Below are 19,053 nucleotides of genomic sequence, written 5' to 3' on the forward strand. Positions count from 1 at the left end.
TAAGGAAAAGTGACGCCCTTTTTCGCATGTGCCCTAGAAAAAAAACTAGTACAGAATCAGATGCTGTTGTAGTTCTGTATATCACAGAGTGTATATCACAGAGCAGCAGAGGTCTTGACATAGGATCAGCACAGGGCACGTTTAAGGAAACGCGGCAGGATCTACGATAGATTTATTATAAATAAGAAGATCTAAGGAAATTTAACCATAGTGCGAATTATATCGTACGATAAACACAAGGTTCCAGGAGGAATACTTTAATCTAAGCTCAGGATCTACGAATCTGAAACGTACTTTTGGAAAAGGTGAGTTAATGTAGTTGGACAAACCTGAAATCCGTTATGGTGGAATTCATTATTCAATGTGGTTGCAAATAGCGGCGCAATAATTCTTGAATCAGTTGTTGTTGAAGGATATATTTACATTACTATGGATTTTTATAGTATAGGCATAACAGAAGCATTCGTGCCTCAACAAACAGATTTAGGGGGCGATGCGCTAAAAAACAAACAAAAAAAAAAAAAAAAAAAAAACTAAAGGCAGTGCAACGTGTTGAACAGAACGCAAATGCCCCGAGACGTGTTTTAACATGTGAAGATATTTTTTAACCTTTTATTTTGTCTAAAAAGCTGAAAATTAGTGAGACGCGTCGCAATGGCCAAAGACGCCAGTTTAGCGTATGTTTACAAAGAAAAATAAATGGAAACAGCGCGGACGTACCCCACAACTCGTTCGATGTGAACAGTCCCTTACTGTTAAAGCTGTTTTGCTTGAAACACGTTTGTTTACATGACTACTTATAAGTTCTCAGTCTCACTCTATCTCAGACTCTTTTCAGGAAACCATATCAAACACACAGCACTGATGTCATCAACTTTATAATTATGCATTTTGACTTTGGAGAACGTCTCGGTTACTTACGCCTCGGTTCCCTGAGACGAAGGGAACGAGACATTGCGTTTATTAACGCATATGGGGAGTGTATTCTTACACGACCTAGTTGAAACCTCTCTACAATAACGCCAATATTCTAATACCAGCTATGATATTTGAGCCCCGCCTGTTTTGGCGTGAAGCTGTCCGCTATAAAAGCAGGTGCACAAACCCATTTCCTCAGAATTTCTGACTGAGAACAAGGAGCGCATCGCTTGTACCTTAAGAACTCTGAGTCTTGTAGTGCAGCTGGCGTTTGCAATGGCTTGTTCCCTTCGTCCCAGGGAACCAAGGTTACGTATATAACTGAGTCTCAGTACACTTGACACTGCGTTTATTAAGGCATATGGAGAACAGTATCCCATCATGCCACACTACACCACATAACCTCCCAGAAAGGAAACATGACACCGCAGTCTCGTGGGACGGCGACTGACATGAGTATGCCACAGTGAGTGACCCTGGTGTTGGGCCAGAAGGGGAGCACTCAGAATGAATATATTAACTATAGTCATATAGAATGAATTGACACCTTCATGAACCCAGTTGGGAAGGGAGTTTATTTATAATTTAAATGCTTGTGTGACTTATGGGAAATTACAATGGTCTGAATGCAGTTGGTTGTGTAAAAAGATGGGGAGCTTGTTCTTAAAGGGAGGAGCATAAGTATATATATTTGGCCGATGAAATAGCAAGTGCTCTAAACAGAGAGGACTTATGAAGAAAGAGACGTTACGTCTAGGTTGTAAAACCTTGCGAATGTGTTTCAAAAAGACCATCCTGCTGCAAAACATATGTCTTGTAAGGACACACCATTCGTCCATGCCCATGAGGAGGCCATGCCTCTAGTTGAGTGTGCTTTAACACCAATTGAGCAAGTCTTTCCCTGTGACTCATGAGCCAGGGCAATTGCATCGACAATCCAGTGAGAAAGTCTTTGCTTGGAGATGGACATTCCTTTCGTGCATCCTCCATAGCATACAAAGAGCTGATCAGACAGTCTGAACTGATGTGTTCGCTCAACGTATGTGTGTAGCACCCACACAGGGCATAACAAATGCAATGATTGTTCCTCATCCGAATTAAATGGAGGAGGGAAGCAGGCCTGAAGGTGAACCACCTGCACTCTGAAGGGCGTGGTTAGGACCTTCGGCACATAGCCTTTTCTGGGTTTGATAGTGGCTTTTGAAAGGTCAGGGCCAAACACCAGACATGAATTGTCGATTGATAGTGCATGCAGGTCACCGACCCGTTTTACTGAGGCCAGAGCCAGCAGTAGTGCGGTCTTAACGGAGACTATGCGCAAATCAACAGAGTCCAAAGGCTCGAACGAGGGCCCTGTGAGAGCTTTTAGGGCTAAAGTTAAGTCCCAAGTCGGGACTGAAGCCAGCCGAGGTGGGTTTAATCATCTTACTTGACTCCTTTAAGGAACTTTATGATTAAATCATGCTTGCCTATAGTAGCGTCGGCTTCATGTGCGTGATACGCAGATATAGTCGCCACATACACTTTGAGCATAGACGGAGTGAGTCCTGCATCTAATCGTTCTTGAAATACATATTTGCATTTCGCCGGCCATTTGTGGGCCACTGCGTCCGCTCCCAGCACTTGGGACTTCAAGTACCAGAGGGGACAGTGGGTATTCCCCACTGAGGCAAATAGATTGATTTCTTCTTTGCTGAATATTTCCCAAATCCTTAATAAAGTTTGAGGATGAAGTCTCCATTCCCCCGGTATCACGATATCGCTTGCTCCATAGGAGAAGGTGACACGTCAGTCTCAACAGTGGCGGTAAATGAATTCCGCCTTGATGGTTTATATATGCCACAACTGTCATGTTGTCTGAGCGAACCAGGACATGACAGTTCACTATTTCTGACTGAAAAGCCTTTAGGCTAGGAATACAGCTGATAGCTCTAGGCGGTTGATGTGCAACGCTTTCTTCGCACCTGTCCAGGTTCCGAAAGTCGTGCGTCCATCGCACACCACCCCCCAACCTGTGTCGGAAGCATCCGTAGTCACCACTTTTCGCCTGACAATCTGCCCTAGCGTGACACCTCGCTGGTAAAAGGCAGGAGCTGTCCAAGGTGCTAAAGCAGCTATACAGCAGCGGGATATAGTGATGCGCACAGCGTTTGATCCAGCACTGAAGGTCCGAAGGGCAGGACTTTGAATTGATACACTGTTCCCAATCTCAAAAACATCCTGTGATGTCGTATAATGAAAGTACGCATTCTTCAGATCTATTGATGCAAACCAATCGTGTGTGTAGATGCAATAAGATCCGATTCTGAGTAATAATTTTGAACGGGCGCTATGTGAGTGCGCGATTCAAATGTCTCAGATCCAGGATCGGCCGAAGCCCGCCACCTTACTTTGGGACAAGAAAATAACGGCTGTAAAACCCTTTTTGGGCTTGACAATTTGGCACAACCTCTTTCGCGCTTTTCACGAGGAGATTGTGTATTTCGGCTTTTAACACTGATGCGTCTTCGGACAAAACCGTGGAAGACAGAACGCCGTTGAAATGGGGTGGCCGGCGTGCAGATTGGATCGTATAACCATGTTCGATCGTTTTTTCACCCATTCTGAAATACCTGTAAAGGGACAGAGGGCAATTTGGTTTGCTCACCGTCTGATATAATGCGTCGCTCACCATAGGGAAGCGGTTGCGCATAAGGTGTGGGCTTTGAAGAGGAAAAGGGCTCTTTAAGAGAATGTGTGAGCATCTCGTGCATTTGCAACGAGTGCTGTATTCTTTTTTGCATTTATTGCATTTTTTCTTGCATTTATTTGAGTGCAAGACACAGAAACAACATTTTAAACAATATTGCGAACAACAATATTCCCTTTCCCGACAAACAGCAGTGGGGAGATGGGGAACAGTGTTTTGTGTCTCGAATCGAGCCTTCTTTGGAGCTTTCCTCTTCAAAGGGCTGTGCCCGTCAGGAGCGCTTTTGCTGCACGGGGGGGTTTGTTCCACCGGCACGAGGCGGGCGCTGATACGGCTGCTTCCTTTTGGGCCACGGCTTGGGTGGCCTCATCGGTGGCTCGGCAGCGGCAGGTGCCAGCACTGAGGCAGCAGTTTTAGTCGGGCACTGGCTCAAAACAGAGTGAGGACAAACCGGCTGTTATTTACTCTGCAGTGAAGTGTTTCATAGCCTGTGATTGCTGCTGAGTTGCATCGTAACGCCCAGCAAACTTATTCACAGAGCCGCCAAAGAGGCCAGCTGGAGACACTGGAGCATTCAACAGAGTGGCTTTTTCCTTATCACTCACTTCTGTGAGGGTCAGCCATACATGTCGATTCAGAACTACCAGGTTGCCCATGGACTTGCCGATGGTCTGCGCAGTGACTTTCGTGGCACGCAGCGCAAAGTCTGTAGCGGTGCGGAGCTCTTTGAATGTCTCTGGATCGAAGCCTCGCTCGTCCATTTGCTTGAGGATCTTAGCTTGAAATACCTGGAGCATTGCCATTGCGGGGAGTGCTCATTCAGCTTGTCCTGCCACTGAGTAAGTTTTTCCAGCCAGTGCGGATGTTTGTCGACACGGCTTGGAAGGATGTATGGGCCATGATTTCCATGCCCTGTTACTCACTGGGCAGAGGTGTGCCGCTACCACCTCCTCCACAGGGGGTAGTTGGGCATAACCGTTCTCTTCCCCGTGATCCACATTTGAGAGGATGGCGTCACTGCGTGAGCGTGCTGAGAAGGGCACGCACCAGGACTTGTTGTGAACTTCGGGGAAGAATGGGGTAGATTTGCGGAACGCAGCCGCTTGACGGCGTCCGGACTGCTGGAACCATTCATCGAGGCGAGACTGTTCAGGTTCCTCTGGGGGAGACCACTCGAGGTTAAGCTCTTCGACCGGCTTTGTAAGGATGCTGAGCATCTCCCTGTCAGTGGCGCATACATGCTCCTCACCCTCGCTGGGGGGAGGGGCGGCAGTATCATCCACTGACCACTCGCCTGATGCAGCGATTTTATGGATTTTTAGGGTCAGTTTTATCAAGTTATGTGTTCCTTGCTACAGTCGCCTTCAGCTTGCTCACAGGGGTTCTAAATACAATTATTATTTAATTATTTAATTTCTATACACATTTTACAATAATATTTAATCAAACTACACAAATATCTATGTAAGACATTATAGATATTAGTTTAATTTTTTATTTTTTATTTTTTTTAATGCATGATTTCCTGTAAAGCTGCTTTGAAACGATGTGTGTTTTGAAAAGTGCTATACAAATAAAAATAACTTGACTTGACATTATCATCCCCAGTGTCAGAACCGCTGAACAAAATGAGGCCTCAAATCTGAACCTCAAATTCATCCTGCTCGACCTCGCGGCCCAACCGTGCCGCCTCATGTGAATCCTCGGGTATCACAGAAGAGGTGGGTAGGAGGGTGCGTGAGGCTGAATTGTCACTCAGAACGTCTTGAGACTCATGCCCTCGCAGTGAGGGCAGTCTGTCTCCATGAGAGCTGGCTCTGTGTGGGTGCGGCCCAGACAGTAAATGCAGCTCTCATGCTGGTCTGACAGTGGGATGTGCCTCTCGCACAAGGAATACATACGGAACGAAATATTATAAAGACGCGAAACATAAGCAACTCTTTTAGATATATAAATATATAAATTAATATATATTTATATTTCACATAATATACAATATGCAGTTGCTTTGTAAGGATATACAACACCTGCCGAAGTGCTGCAGGGAATCAGGATGCTGAGGCCTGTTCACCAGCGAAGCGTCAAGCGGATGTTTGCCATAGCACTGCAGGGGAGCGGAGAGTCTTCTCGTAGCCGCGTATGTACATGTATATTGATGGCAAAGGGTGGAGTGCTTCTAGACACAAGATGATCGCTGTCTTGAAGGAAGATATTCTGAGGAAATGGTGTTTGTGCATCTGCTTTTATAACGGACAGCTTCGCGCCAAAACAGGCAGGGCTCAAACACCATAGCCAATATTAGAATATTGGCGATATTGTAGAGAGATTTCAACTAGGTCATGTAAGAAGGCACTCCACATATGCATTAATAAACGCAATGTCAAGTGTACTGAGTCGTAAGGGAACAGATTTTACCCATCTTATCAAGAACCAGCCCTTCGCCCACAGAAAAAAGTGTATGTTGTCTCTGTATAACATACTGGGTGTGACTGTGAAGGTCATTAAAATCTAGGAGAGAAGGGCTGTGATCTGCATGCAGTTTAAGTGCAGAGTCATTAGATGGAGTTCTGAGATAATGTTTTCCAGAAGTTGATTGGAGTAAAGCCATGCTGTAGTGGGGATATATTTCACAACCACTGGCTGGAGCATTTGGCTTAAAATGGATGTCATGTCCTACAGAAGACTGTTTTCTGTGATTTCGCAATGCTCCCAATATCATAAACTGATTGAGATTTCATTGAGTATCGGTTTCATTTGTTTGATCAGCAGTTTGGAGAGGGAATGATCTAAAACAACTGACCTGAATTAAGAGGCTGTGGATTTAGGACTTTTTCTATTACTCATAATGTTTTCTGTTAACAGATTTCATATTTGTGTATATATTTTGGTCTTCACAGGGACTGTACCATGGAGACTGTCCTTTTCATCTGTATCTTGTTCATCAATGCTGTGGCCACACAAACAGTGCAAGGTTTGTGGTTTTTATATACTGTATATACTGTATATACTTGTTGTAATAACCCAACATGACATGCCTGACTGAAGAGGTTTCGACGTGGAACTGTCAAGAAACTGACACACAATTACAGTTTGAGATCAACATCCAACTACCTTTTTTCTTCTAAGTCTCTAAAGAGCTTGTTGTACTAGAATGTAGCTAAACAATAACAGGATGTTTTCATTGCTCCACCTTGTTTAAATAATGAGGGAAAAAGTCATTGATTGCTGTGAGAAACACTGCAGCAGCTCCTTGGCTCTCTGGAAATGCTCAGAGAGCCCAGTCCGGACGTCCACAAGGGTTTGCATTCAATCTTAATGGCCTTTCAGCATGTTCTCTGTGCTTAATTACATAAAAAGTGGCAAAAACATTTTTTTTTCCTTCAATATAAACATATTGTATTTAACTTTTAGTGCCAAAAACCACTACAAACAGGTTGCCTTTTATATTAGAAATAAAATGCATCCATAATTAAAATGCATTTCAATAAAAGGACTCATAATGTAGGCTTCAAAGAATCTGAGATAAACCTGTTAAGATTTGTTCTCCACGTAGTTAAGAAATCTGTTACTAAACAAAAAGCACGCAGATAAAACAGATTCATTTCAGAAGAGAGGTGCAGAAGGTGTCATCTTTAAGAGGATGAAATTAATTTATTGCACTGCACAATGCAAATTTCTTTCAGCCTTCGCCCTGTGACGTTCCAGTTCTTCACAAGCCCATTCCCAAATGCTTTCATTTCGAAATAAGTGCTTTTAGCATTTGTTTTCTAACAGAGAGAAAGAGGGTTGCAGTAAGTGGGAGGTAGTCCATGTTGCTGTGAAATGGATGTTTTGCTTCACATTAATGTGCAAGTGTGCTATACATGTTTCTATGGGAACAAATTTCAGTGGAAGTACATCTCTGATTCATATCCTTAAAAAGGTAGTTCATTATTAGTTTACAAATAACCATTTCAGTCCTAAAGAAAAAAAAAACCTGTGCATGACCAATTTGTGAAATCTTTTCATTTGTAAAGTTAATTTGTATATATATATATATATATATATATATATATATATATATATATATATATATATATATATATATTATTATTATTATTTTTTTTTTTTTTATTGAATAATTTGTTAAATGCGATGTCATTACAAAGTGCAAACCTAAATCAAACTCACAAACATGAGAGGACATGATTGCAGATATTTTACATAAGTTATTTTTGCTCTTATGTAAGTTCTTTTTTAATTTCAGTACGTTACTAAATGGTAATTGTGAAAATCAAATCTCCAAAAAGACATGCACAAACAAGCCCAGATCACAAACCAAGCTAGTGTTGAATGCTTCCTCCAAAAATCATTACCATGACTCTTAATGATCATTTCTCTGTACTCTTTATCTATTTTTTTCTGGAATGAGAGAATTGGAGACAATGGAGAATTACCTTAAAAACACCTTCCTTAAATTCCAGTGTCCATTATCTGACCAGACTGAAAGTGTAAGATCTACAGTACAGTATAGTTGCCAATAAATAAAACTTCAGTGGTTCTTCCACAGCAAACTACATTGATGAATCTTACCAATGGGAACTATGTTTAAATTTTGCTGTTAGTTCAAATAATCAATTACAGTTTTATCCGTATTGCTGTCTTAAATGCTAACTGAGTAGCTCAAGGGAGAGCCATTCAAAGAGACTGCATGTAGTAACCGCATACTGCCACTCAAATGCTTCTACATGTGAAAAATGCCTGCACACATTTCCAGGAAAACACAGCTGACGGCCTCACAGTTATGGCTCAGCTGGGATTTATGTTACATTCTGTTGGTCCTAAGGTTGTTTAAACCAAAGGACATTCACAGAATGTTTTTTACTTTTTCATAATATTATAATAGCTGCCACAGATTTGGTTATTCTCAGCTGTGCTTGAATAGCATAGATGAATCTGTATTTATTGTAATTTATTAATTGTTACAAAGTATTAGAATATAGAACTGCATTATTCAGTTAATTTAGACACGTTCATATATTTCATATAATGCACCACTCATAGGCTTATCAAACTTCTGTTATCCAGCTAACTGGATTATTTCTCTTGGCCTTGCTGTAAATGTAGCATAAATGTGCAATGGAACATGTATCAATTTAGTCTAATTAAAAACTTGACATTACTGTTATTTTTTTCTGGTCCATCAGACTTCTTGGAAAAAACACCTTAAAGCAAGTATGCTCTGTATCGGCAAGATTGTCAGTATTTTTTTCTTTCTTGCAGGCCACACTACCACTCTACCTCACCTGACTGGCTGCTTTTCTCGAGAACTAATTACTTTTCATTGCCAATGGGAGCCTGGATCTCTCCAGAACCTCACAGAACCTGGAGATCTAAGACTTTTCTACATGTTAGAAAAGTAATTACTGTAGGAACACTAACACAGAATTAAAGACACTGCATGATTATTATTATTTGATAAAACAATTCTCTTGCACCTGTAAGCAAAGATAAATCTGAGAAACAGATTTCTGCTCTAGGCCATAACCAGGACATTTTGCTTGGCAGAAATCAAAGCAGTGTAAAAAAAAGCTTAGTTGTTGGACAGACAAATGACATCCCTGTGAACATTATTAGCAATGTTCCCCCTTCCCTGCAGGGATTCCAAGAAAAGCGAGAGTAAATGGACTGAATGTCCAAGTTACAGCTCCTCGAGGAAAAACGAATGCTACTTCGATTCCAGCAATACCATTATATGGTACCCTTATGGGATTCAACTACGTTCACGCTCTCTTGATATTGTGTATGATGAAATGTCCTTCAATGTGGAAGACATTGGTAAGCTATATCGTAAACAAACTCTAACTCTCTAACTTTCTTGGCATGATTTCAAGCACAGGTCAGCTACACAATGATACACTGATAACCATAAACATTCACACCAGGCTTATTTCCTTATCACAGATAAATAAATCACTGTTTTGATGGCATATAGGCTGCAGAATATTTGCCTTGACAGGCAAGCCAGTTATAACTGTTTACTCATTGCTGTTCATTATTTTCTTAGTGTTTCCAGACCCACCTGTGGGACTCAACTGGACTCTTTTGAGTATGGGCTCATCTGGCTTAATCTGTGATGTGGTTGTGAGCTGGGAGCCACCCCCCTCGGCAGCAGAGAATGTGAAGACAGGATGGATATTGTTGGTGTATCAGACACAGTACAGAGAAAAGGGTTCAGAACAGTGGAACTCAGTGAGTCTCATGCAATGTTTTCAATAGAACTGTGCCATACCAGTCTTAAAGGAATAGTTCACCCCAAAATGAAAATTCTCTCATCATTTACTCACCCTCATGCCATCTCTGAAGATTTTTTAGAAGTATATCTCAGCTCTGTTTGTCCTCACAATGCAAGTGAATGGTGACCAGAAATCAGGAGGTCTAAAAAGGACATAAAGGTAGCTTTTAAGTAATCCTAAAGACTACAGTGTTTAAATCCATATCTTCTGAAACGATATGATAGGTGTGGGTGAGAAACTGACTTTATGTCCTTTTTGGACCTTCTGTGTTCTGGTCACCATTCACTTGCATTGTGAGGACCAACAGAGCTGAGATATTTTTCTAAAAACCTTTGTTTGTGTTCTGCAGAAGAAAGTCATACACATCTGGGATGGCAGTAAATGATGAGAGAATTTCCATTTTTGGGTGAACAATCCCTTTAAGTCTCCAAATTTATTATATACAGATCAGTGCATCCATACTCTATCCTCTGCAAGTTAGAAACAGACATAAAGTCAGATGTGCTTCTTATGGAGCTCCTTTTAAGCTTTATATCAAGTAATTTCTGAGAAAGCTTATGAGTCATTAGATTTGATTCACCAGAGCAAGAGCTATAACTAAGTCTAATTACAGTATCTTCAAGTTTGGAGTGTTACGCTCCCCATGATGTATTTAACCTTGTTAATCTCTCTACAGCTAGAGAATGGTAAAGAAACACAGGCGTATATCTATGGTCTGCGCAGCAACACTGAATATGAGGTCAGAGTGAGATCCAAAATGAGAGGCTACAAATTTGGTGACTTCAGTGACTCCATCTTCTTACTCATTCCTGACAAAGGTTTGATTTAAGATTACACCTACCAGTCTGTGGGTTTTAGAAGGAAATTAATTGATTTGTTCAGTGATGTTTTGAATGTCTTATTTCAATTTCAGAATCAAGAGTTCCTATTACAGCTGTGCTTATCTTTGCTGCTGTTGGTATCGGGATTATCTTGATGTTTGTTGTAGTTTCACGTCAACAAAAGTAAGAATCAGCTCTCTTATATCTACTGTGTTATACAGACTGCCAGCACTATGTATGATTTCCTGTTGTCTTCATAGCTTTCCAGCTTTTTTGGAAAGTATCAAAACACAGTACTGTGCAAAAGTCTTTGGCACATTAGATGTTTCACAAAAACATTTGTCTTAAGATGGTTAATTTATATTTGTTCCTATATTTATACTTTATATTTTACATATGCTTTTGAGTGCCAATAGGAAATATAAATTTTAGATTTCCATACATTCCTTTTGCAAATAGAATAGAAGTAGAACAAGGAGTCCTGCAACAATAGGTATCAGGGCCATTTCTGACCATTCTGGTGCCCCAGGCGAGATGCCTACTGGCGCCCCTGTTGGGGGTGGGGGGTGTTATTGACGTGCATGGCGTTGACCTTCTCTTTGGCACCCCGCAGCAGGTGGCACCCTAGGCGACCGCCTAGTTCGCCTAGGCTTAGAAACGGCCCTGGTAGGTACTGTATGGCCCCCACAGAGTCCGCATCTCAACATCAGTTTCTTGGCAAGACACAAGAATTAATTAAGACTAAATACATAGAACTGTGAAGTTCTCCAAGATGCTTGGAAAAACCTATCTGACGACAACCTTGAAAAACTGTGCACATGTGTGACTAGGAGAATTCGTGGTGTTTTAAAGACAAGACATTTTTTTTTTTTTTTTTAACAACGCTTTTTATGAAGTTAATTAATCAAAAACTATTCATGGCATTATTTTTGAAATCCTATAAAACTTTTGCACTGTATGGATTTAGAATACATAAACTGTATTAGCACTGCATAATTAAGCAAAAATAAATAAATAAATATAAATAATCAAGATTATAATTATGGCTGCCACAATTAACTAATCATGAAAAATGTCAATTACTGAATTCCCTTTAGGAATGCTCCAGTCGTTTCCAAAAAAATTTATTTACAATGTTTGCAACATTGAGCATTGTAACAAATCAAAGACATGCCAGTTGCGTGAGCGCATGTTCTTACACCGATTATGCTTAATAAGCCGAGAATGTGTGTGGTCATGTAAATGCATTAAACGATGTTCCTTTATTGGTGTAAGGTCATAAACGGCGTTAGAATAAGATTGATGCGTAGATTTGTACTGCCGTTCTTATCAGCATATGCAATGTGCACATGTGCTCTACTTATGCCTTTTCACAGTTTGACATCAAAAACAGAGAATAACATGATTATTTCAAATGTCATGTAAACTGAATTCTTCAATAAGCTGATTTTTGGGAGTAGTCAGTGTATTGGTGCGCAGGGAAACTGGCTCAGTGAATGCTGTGAAATATCAGTGTTTAAATAGTCTTGACCCAGACAAAATCTGACTTTTATTTTGGTATGATCCGTGCTGATTTTGTTGGAAAATCTACGAAAGTTTGTGGAATGGATTTTAACATGTGAAAATCCATTTCTCCATGCAATGTGATTAAAATATCAAGGGAAATAATCGACAATTGTGATTTTTGTTGTTGTTGTCATATTAAACTCTTTTACCTGACTAAAACAGCAAAGCTTTAACTTCAGTGTGATTAATTCTAGGCTAATGGTGATTTTCCTTCCACCTGTCCCTGGACCAAAAATCAAAGGGATTGACCCAATGCTTTTACAGGTATTTCACCACACACCTGTTTTTTGGACTTCTACTGTAAGTGTTTCTTGCTTTTCTATAAATGAAAGCTTTTCTATAAATTTGTTTCTACACAGAAAGGCCAACTGAGTAAATTCACATCAATCTTAGGCACCCACCCAGGCTTGCGTCCGGAACTGTATAGCAGTGATCCATGGGTCGAGTTTATAGAGGTGGACATTGAGGAACCACACGAGAGTCAGGAGGAGCTCCTCATTGCCAACTCTCCGGTCTCTGACTCCCCTCAAATGTCAAGTGGTTTCAGGGATGATGACTCTGGTCGGGCTAGCTGTTGTGACCCAGACCTGTCAGATCATGATCAAACAGAGATTCATCACTTTTCAGTCAGTGGACACGACGGTTTCCACCCTCTGTCTCATGCTCATTCTAGTACACCACAGCCTGTGGCTATTGTTCCACAAGACACGACCTGGACTAACAACCTATACTCACAGGTCAGTGACGTTACGCAGCGTGGTGAAGTAATGCTCTCTCCAGAGGACCAAGGAATGCTTTGCAACACCACCTGTCATAATGAGGCTCTTAAAGATAATGAGAACAATAAGAGGAAAGAACTCCAGCGGTTGGTGGTGTTCCCTGATGAAAGAGACTACACCTCCGCACTTGTTGCCAGTGTAATCAGCGCCCAACACAGCCAACCTATAACAGACTATTCTACCTTCACAGAACAGAGTCAAGAACAACACAGTGCATTCAGAGAACTTAAAAACATGAGCACTGAAACAGACACTTCACCTCCGTCCACAGCATTTCCCATTCTTGCAAAGCCTACCAGTCCCGAGTACACCATGGTGGATGGGGTGGATTGGAAAAACAGTCTCCTCTTGAAACCAAATACACAAATAGCCCCACAAGCAAAAGCATTGCTAAAGACTTGGCCCACTCCTGAAGGCTACTTGACTCCTGAGTTACTAGACAACCTTAACTAAAAGTGGAGGAGTTTCTCAGAATGCGTCACAGACTAGGAATATGTTTGCTCTTTGTGAGATATCTGACACGGTTAGTCAACACCATACACGATGTGTGATCAATGAGGGCGTGCCAAATAGTAGCTTGAAACAATGCCAATTTGAGCCTCTCAAATGGACAAGATGTAACAAATCTCTTGGCAAGCTAATAAATGGTTATATATGGCTTGGAGTAAATTTTATTCTCCTGGTGTTGCTTTCATAATAACATGCACATTGTTTACTGTTTTAAAAAGATAACAATTTAGATTTTATGCAGCCACATAGAGATGTAGGCCTAAAAGCTACAGTACATTGGTATGATTTGGCTTCTTATATTACTTATCCATAATGTGGAATTTTATCATCTATACCATTGGAAAATATGTTTTCCTCGAACTAACCATTACATGTCTGTGTAAAATGCCTACTTTGGATTATCTTTCAATGTCAGTGTTATAAAGTAAAATGCCATGTTGCACATTTAGAGTTTAAATCAAGAGGGATGTCTTATGTGAACTGTTAACAGGTTTTTGTTCTCACTGCATTTTTGGTTCTATGAAAGACTGGACAGGCTTTTGAGAAAATGCTGTAAAATAAATACTGTCAATTTTCTTATCATGACAAGCCATGACCACTTAGTGATGTGTTTGGATCATGGTTCATTGTTGTGAAACATACATTGTATAAAATGGGACGTTATAAGCTATAATGTGTCTTTGTAATGTACAAGGTATTTCTAAATAAACGGCAGCGATGAACTCTGAAATACTTGTTTCGTATTCTATGTCCTGTCACCACTCCCATTAGATTGTTTACCACAGCGCGGGAACACGTCGCTACAGCGATCACGTGCTTACATTTTCGAAGAAAAGTCCTGTCAGGTCTTTCAGCGTTTAATCTGGTCACCCCTCCACTTCTTTCCAGGTGTTGGTATTTGAAACAAACATACCGTAAATATACATTATATACGTTGTTACTACTTGTGAAGTGAAGTTTAAACCTCGCTTATTTTATCACTTGTTGCCCAGTTAGACTTTGGCCAACATGAAAAAGCTCACTGCAGTAGACTTGGATAAAATCATTAAAGATTTCATCCAACTGGAGCATGTAAGGCCTTTAAATGCATACTTAAGATATTAAGAATATTAAGAAATGGACCCTCTGAAGACCGTAGTGTTGTTATAAAAGCTCTACGAGCGCGCTAATGTTGAGGTAAATAACTGATTTGTGTTGAAGAAAATAACTGCGATGAAAGGGGAAAATAACACTCTTGAAATACAACTAGACGAGACCAGCAGACTTCTAAAACTCGCCCAGAACAAGGAGAAGCAGTTAAATGAAGGTGAGACACAAAGATGAGGTAAAATATATTTATAAAAGATATTGACTTCAGCTTACCACAGGTCAGAATGTTTTGAATGCGTTGCTGCCCTCTAGCGGTGTATTGTAGGAATTAGTGATATGTTTTAGGTGTTTTAAGAGCATTTAGAGGAATAGTTCACCCAAAAATGAAGATTCTTTCATCATTAACTCACATCATGCCATTCCAGATGTGTGTGACTTTCTTTCTTCTGCATAACACAAAACAAGGATTTATAGAAGTACATCTCAAATCTGTAGGTCCATACAACGCAAGTGAATGGTGACAAAACCTTTGAAGCTCCAAAAAGCACATAAAGGCAGCATAAAATGTATCCATACGACTCCAGTGGTTAAATGCATGTCTTCAAAAGTGATATGATAACTGTGGGTGAGAAACAGATAAATATTTAAGTCCTTTTTTACTATAAATCTCCACCTTTGACCAGTCCCGAGCAGTAGGTGGCGATATGCACGAAGAATGCGAATTGCCAAAAAAAGAAGAAAAATGTGGAATTGAAAGTGGAGATTTTTATGAGATCCTCTCAGCTCATCATTTAGCATGAGTAAAGTCCTGTTCACACCAAGTCCATTTTTTTTTCTCGGTACGATTGGTCGTTCCGAACAAGCTTTTGTACGGTGACAATGGATTCTGATGTATAATTTTTCACGGACTCGGTGTGAATAGACGTTCCGTTGGAAGTTTGTCTCGCAAAATCGTCATGAATTTGGTGTGAACAGGCCTTGAATGAGAGAATTTTTATTTTTGGGTGAACTATTCCTTTAACGGTTTTATATCTCCATTCCCTTTGACGTTTTGAAAGCAAAGTTTATTTTTTCAGTTATGTTTGGTGGCACTAATGCCACATAAATTACATTTTCAGCTTTAAATTCTAATGATACAACTTAGATTCCCTCTACTTATTGTTTTTACATTCATTATTGCAGTATAATTGGAACAACACTGTTTCGTTGAAATGATTTTGTTTCCTCAGAGAGAGATGGACTCTTGGAAACTGTCAAAGGCCTGCAACACATTTTACAACAACAGTGCGACCTCAGAGGTAATAACCAAAACCAAATAGATTAATAGAACATGTTGCATTCCATTGTAATCCCTATCCAAATAAAACTCTGCACTAACATGGTCACAACCTGATCTAGTTGACAACGAGAGGCTGAAAAATGCTGCTATTCAGATGAAGAAAGAAAATGAGGCCCAACTGGAGGTAAAAGAGTAAATGAGTTGTATTCAAATATGCTGCTGTTGACATGAAGGGTAAATGTTGTAAGAGAGTTTCGCGTGTTTGTGTTCAATTCCGTCTGCTTGTGGTTGTAGGAAAGTAAGGCTCAGATTCAGAGACTGGTAAATGAGATGAGAGCTTTAAAAGATCAACACCAGAGGGAGTTAGACGATCATTACAAAGAAACACAAAGGCAAGGTGAGTAAAAAGCACTGCTCATTACTCTACCATTCAATCTATCAACAGAAACAGAACAGACCATTCTTGGGATTTGGTAATATTTCAGTCCCCCAGGCTTTTTAAAGTGGTGGTTCACTAAAACGAAATGTTAAAAGCTTTTTACAAGATATTGATATGTCCATTTTAATAAGGAATTTAACTAAAAGAATTATTGAATTAAAACAATCTTTATCATAAAAGAATGTCTCTTTCTATGTTATACCAAGCAATTTGTCATGTCTCTGAGGCACTTCTCTGAATTTATACCAAGAAAATAATTAAATAAAATGTGTGCATTGTCTATTATTTTTTGTCATTAATGTAACCATTTAAATGTGTTCCTTTGCTGAGAAAGATATTTTACAAAATAAAAAATAAAAATGCATAGTTTTTCTAAGAAAAAGGCTATAAAGTTTTGTCCCTCACTCTGAACTCAACCCCTTCACACCAACCATTTTCAGCCCATAAACATTTTGGATCCACCCATTTGTGACATTTTTGGTTCCACCCATATGTGACTTTATTAATCAGAAGTGTCATCATTTAGCTTTCTTCAACAGCATGGTGCAGAAACAGGTAAGAAATATCATCAATGTTATTCATATTTTGAAGTGTATTATAGTCAGGTGCGTTTCATCACGCTTAACCCCATCACATGAAAATAAAGATAGTAAAATGGTATTTTAATCCATAAATATATATAGAACTTATTAATTGTATGCATGCTATGTGGTCTTCTGTCCTACACCACATGAGGAACAGTGGCCATTTTCAGGAAAAACAACAACTCCATCACACACAACCCTGTCACATTTTTTACTATAAACCTGTGATGAAGTTGAGTAATTCACTATATTTATGACTATTGTAACAAAAATATGGAATAGTCAATATGTTATACATTACAAATTCTGTATATTTACTTGAATGAAACATGGTGTTAAAAATATGTGGGTGTAAAGTGGTAGGAGAGTTGTGACGGGGTTGAGACGAGAATGACAATATTGGATAATTAAAAGAGAAACATAATTTAAAATCCTTGTATTGTTTGCTGAGCACAGACAGATGTTAAGGGCTAGCACAAAAAAGTTGGGGTTTTAGTTAAAAATCTGAATTTGTAAAACATTTTTAACAAAAATATTGAGACCACAGACACACAATTTGCCTATTTGTAGATTCATCACATAAAATGAGAAAACTGTCATAAATGTTATCTTTGTAATCATTAAATTGATATGAGGGACACATGAGCAGAAGATAGATGTTTATTTTATAACCAGTATTGTGTAGAATCATTTTCAAATCACTTCACTTATGTCTGTGATGGGGTTAAAAACAAAAACCCTCTAAATGTCAGAAAACAAATTGAAAATAATAAAGGGTGGGGAAATATGACTTCTTGGATGTTAAATATGTGCCTAATGTTTGGGAGTATTCAGACATTTAATCAAATGTAGTTAAAAAAAACAAAAACAAATTACAAATTGAAATATTACAGAATCCCAAGAATGACTCTAGTATAGTTTGTTACTGTTATACATTTTGTAAGATTAAGTGTTCAAAAAGAAAACATTGTTTTAATCTTGTTTTCTAAGTGGAAGATAAAGATACTGAACTGAAATTGGCTCTTGAGAAAAATGAATCCACTTTAGTGGAGATGAGAAAGCAGATGAGAGAGAAGGAGAAAGAAAAGCAATGTCAAATCATTAAACTTCAAATGGAGGTAAAATATAAGTAGTTTCATTCTGCAACCTATGAATTCTTTGTAAATGAAAGACACTAACTCTAGGTTTCTTGATTTTACCAATTTGAACCCTAGAACTTTTGATTATTATTAGTACTTTTATTTAAATTAACAAGGACTGGTAATTTTAGAGTTGTTAATTTTGTAGTGGTTTTATGGTTGTTAAAAACTTGTCATTTTGTTTTCTGTGTTTTACCGTCACTTTGCAGTTTGGTGCTAAGCTCGCAAGAGCCCAGAGCATGTCACTAAAGAGTCAGCCACAGAAACAAGCTTCAGGTCCTCTGCCACAGAATATCTTCAAAAGAGTGAGTCGTTCTGCAGTGTTACTGGCAAAATACCATTACTGGCAGAGTCTTGGAAAAGCTAGGTTTCGGATTACACCTGCATGTTTTATTTATTTGTTTTTCTCTCTTTTTTCAATGCTTGTTGTGTCCTCAGAAGCTCCAGTTCATTCAGGAGGAGAAAAACAAAGAGATTGAGGCTCTGCGTCAGAGGGTGAGAGAGCTGGAACAGCAGAGCCTCCATGGACTGATAGACTCTCGTCAGAAGAGGAGGAAAAACTAATGAGATCTGCACTTTGTAACATGTTGAGGGCATCATACGTCATACATCTGTTTGTGTTCAACTGTTTTGTGTCTTTGAAAATTTATTTTCCTCTCAGTATTTTCTAAATATTTTTGCATTTAGTGTTCTGTGTTGAATTCTTAATTTCAGTGTAGACGTTGTTGCTGTTCCATTGTTTAGCATTGAAAACTGTATAGACTGGTACAGGGGAGGTCATACAGAAGGGGAGGATTTGGCAGGTGACATGAACATCCAGGGATTATAGCCTAGGTGTTGCTCTGTGCGGTCAGCGCACATGTAAACACATCCACCATGTTCCAGATAAAGCTTATAAGCCCATCAATAGAGACGCCTGTTAATTTGGTGCCTTCTTCAGGCACGTGCACATGCTCCCAAATGCA

At 39.4% G+C, this 19,053-nt stretch overlaps 2 protein-coding genes across 3 annotated transcripts; both read left to right on the forward strand.

Moving 5' to 3' along the window:
• The first annotated feature begins 57 nt into the window (after positions 1 to 57).
• LOC127430562 (growth hormone receptor-like) lies at positions 58 to 14,288 on the forward strand. Of its 2 annotated transcripts, none has more exons than XM_051680398.1 (9): positions 58 to 305; positions 6,470 to 6,578; positions 8,870 to 9,005; positions 9,246 to 9,424; positions 9,654 to 9,838; positions 10,559 to 10,700; positions 10,796 to 10,886; positions 12,464 to 12,533; positions 12,629 to 14,288. In XM_051680398.1, the coding sequence occupies exons 2-9, from the start codon at positions 6,515 to 6,517 to the stop codon at positions 13,499 to 13,501; spliced, it is 1,740 nt and encodes a 579-aa protein (XP_051536358.1). In that variant the 5' UTR covers positions 58 to 305; positions 6,470 to 6,514; the 3' UTR covers positions 13,502 to 14,288. The 2 variants fall into 2 exon arrangements, with proteins under 2 accessions (XP_051536358.1, XP_051536357.1); XM_051680397.1 differs by having other exon boundaries at positions 6,505 to 6,578.
• Positions 14,289 to 14,290: 2 nt separating this feature from the next.
• Positions 14,291 to 18,995, forward strand: LOC127430567 (coiled-coil domain-containing protein 152-like). The gene is made up of 8 exons (XM_051680405.1): positions 14,291 to 14,629; positions 14,759 to 14,864; positions 15,877 to 15,945; positions 16,046 to 16,110; positions 16,221 to 16,323; positions 17,940 to 18,067; positions 18,298 to 18,393; positions 18,527 to 18,995. The coding sequence occupies exons 1-8, from the start codon at positions 14,567 to 14,569 to the stop codon at positions 18,650 to 18,652; spliced, it is 756 nt and encodes a 251-aa protein (XP_051536365.1). The 5' UTR covers positions 14,291 to 14,566; the 3' UTR covers positions 18,653 to 18,995.
• The last annotated feature ends 58 nt before the right edge of the window (positions 18,996 to 19,053 follow it).

This window comes from Myxocyprinus asiaticus, chromosome 40 (assembly GCF_019703515.2).
Source record: "Myxocyprinus asiaticus isolate MX2 ecotype Aquarium Trade chromosome 40, UBuf_Myxa_2, whole genome shotgun sequence".
NCBI lineage: Eukaryota > Metazoa > Chordata > Actinopteri > Cypriniformes > Catostomidae > Myxocyprinus > Myxocyprinus asiaticus.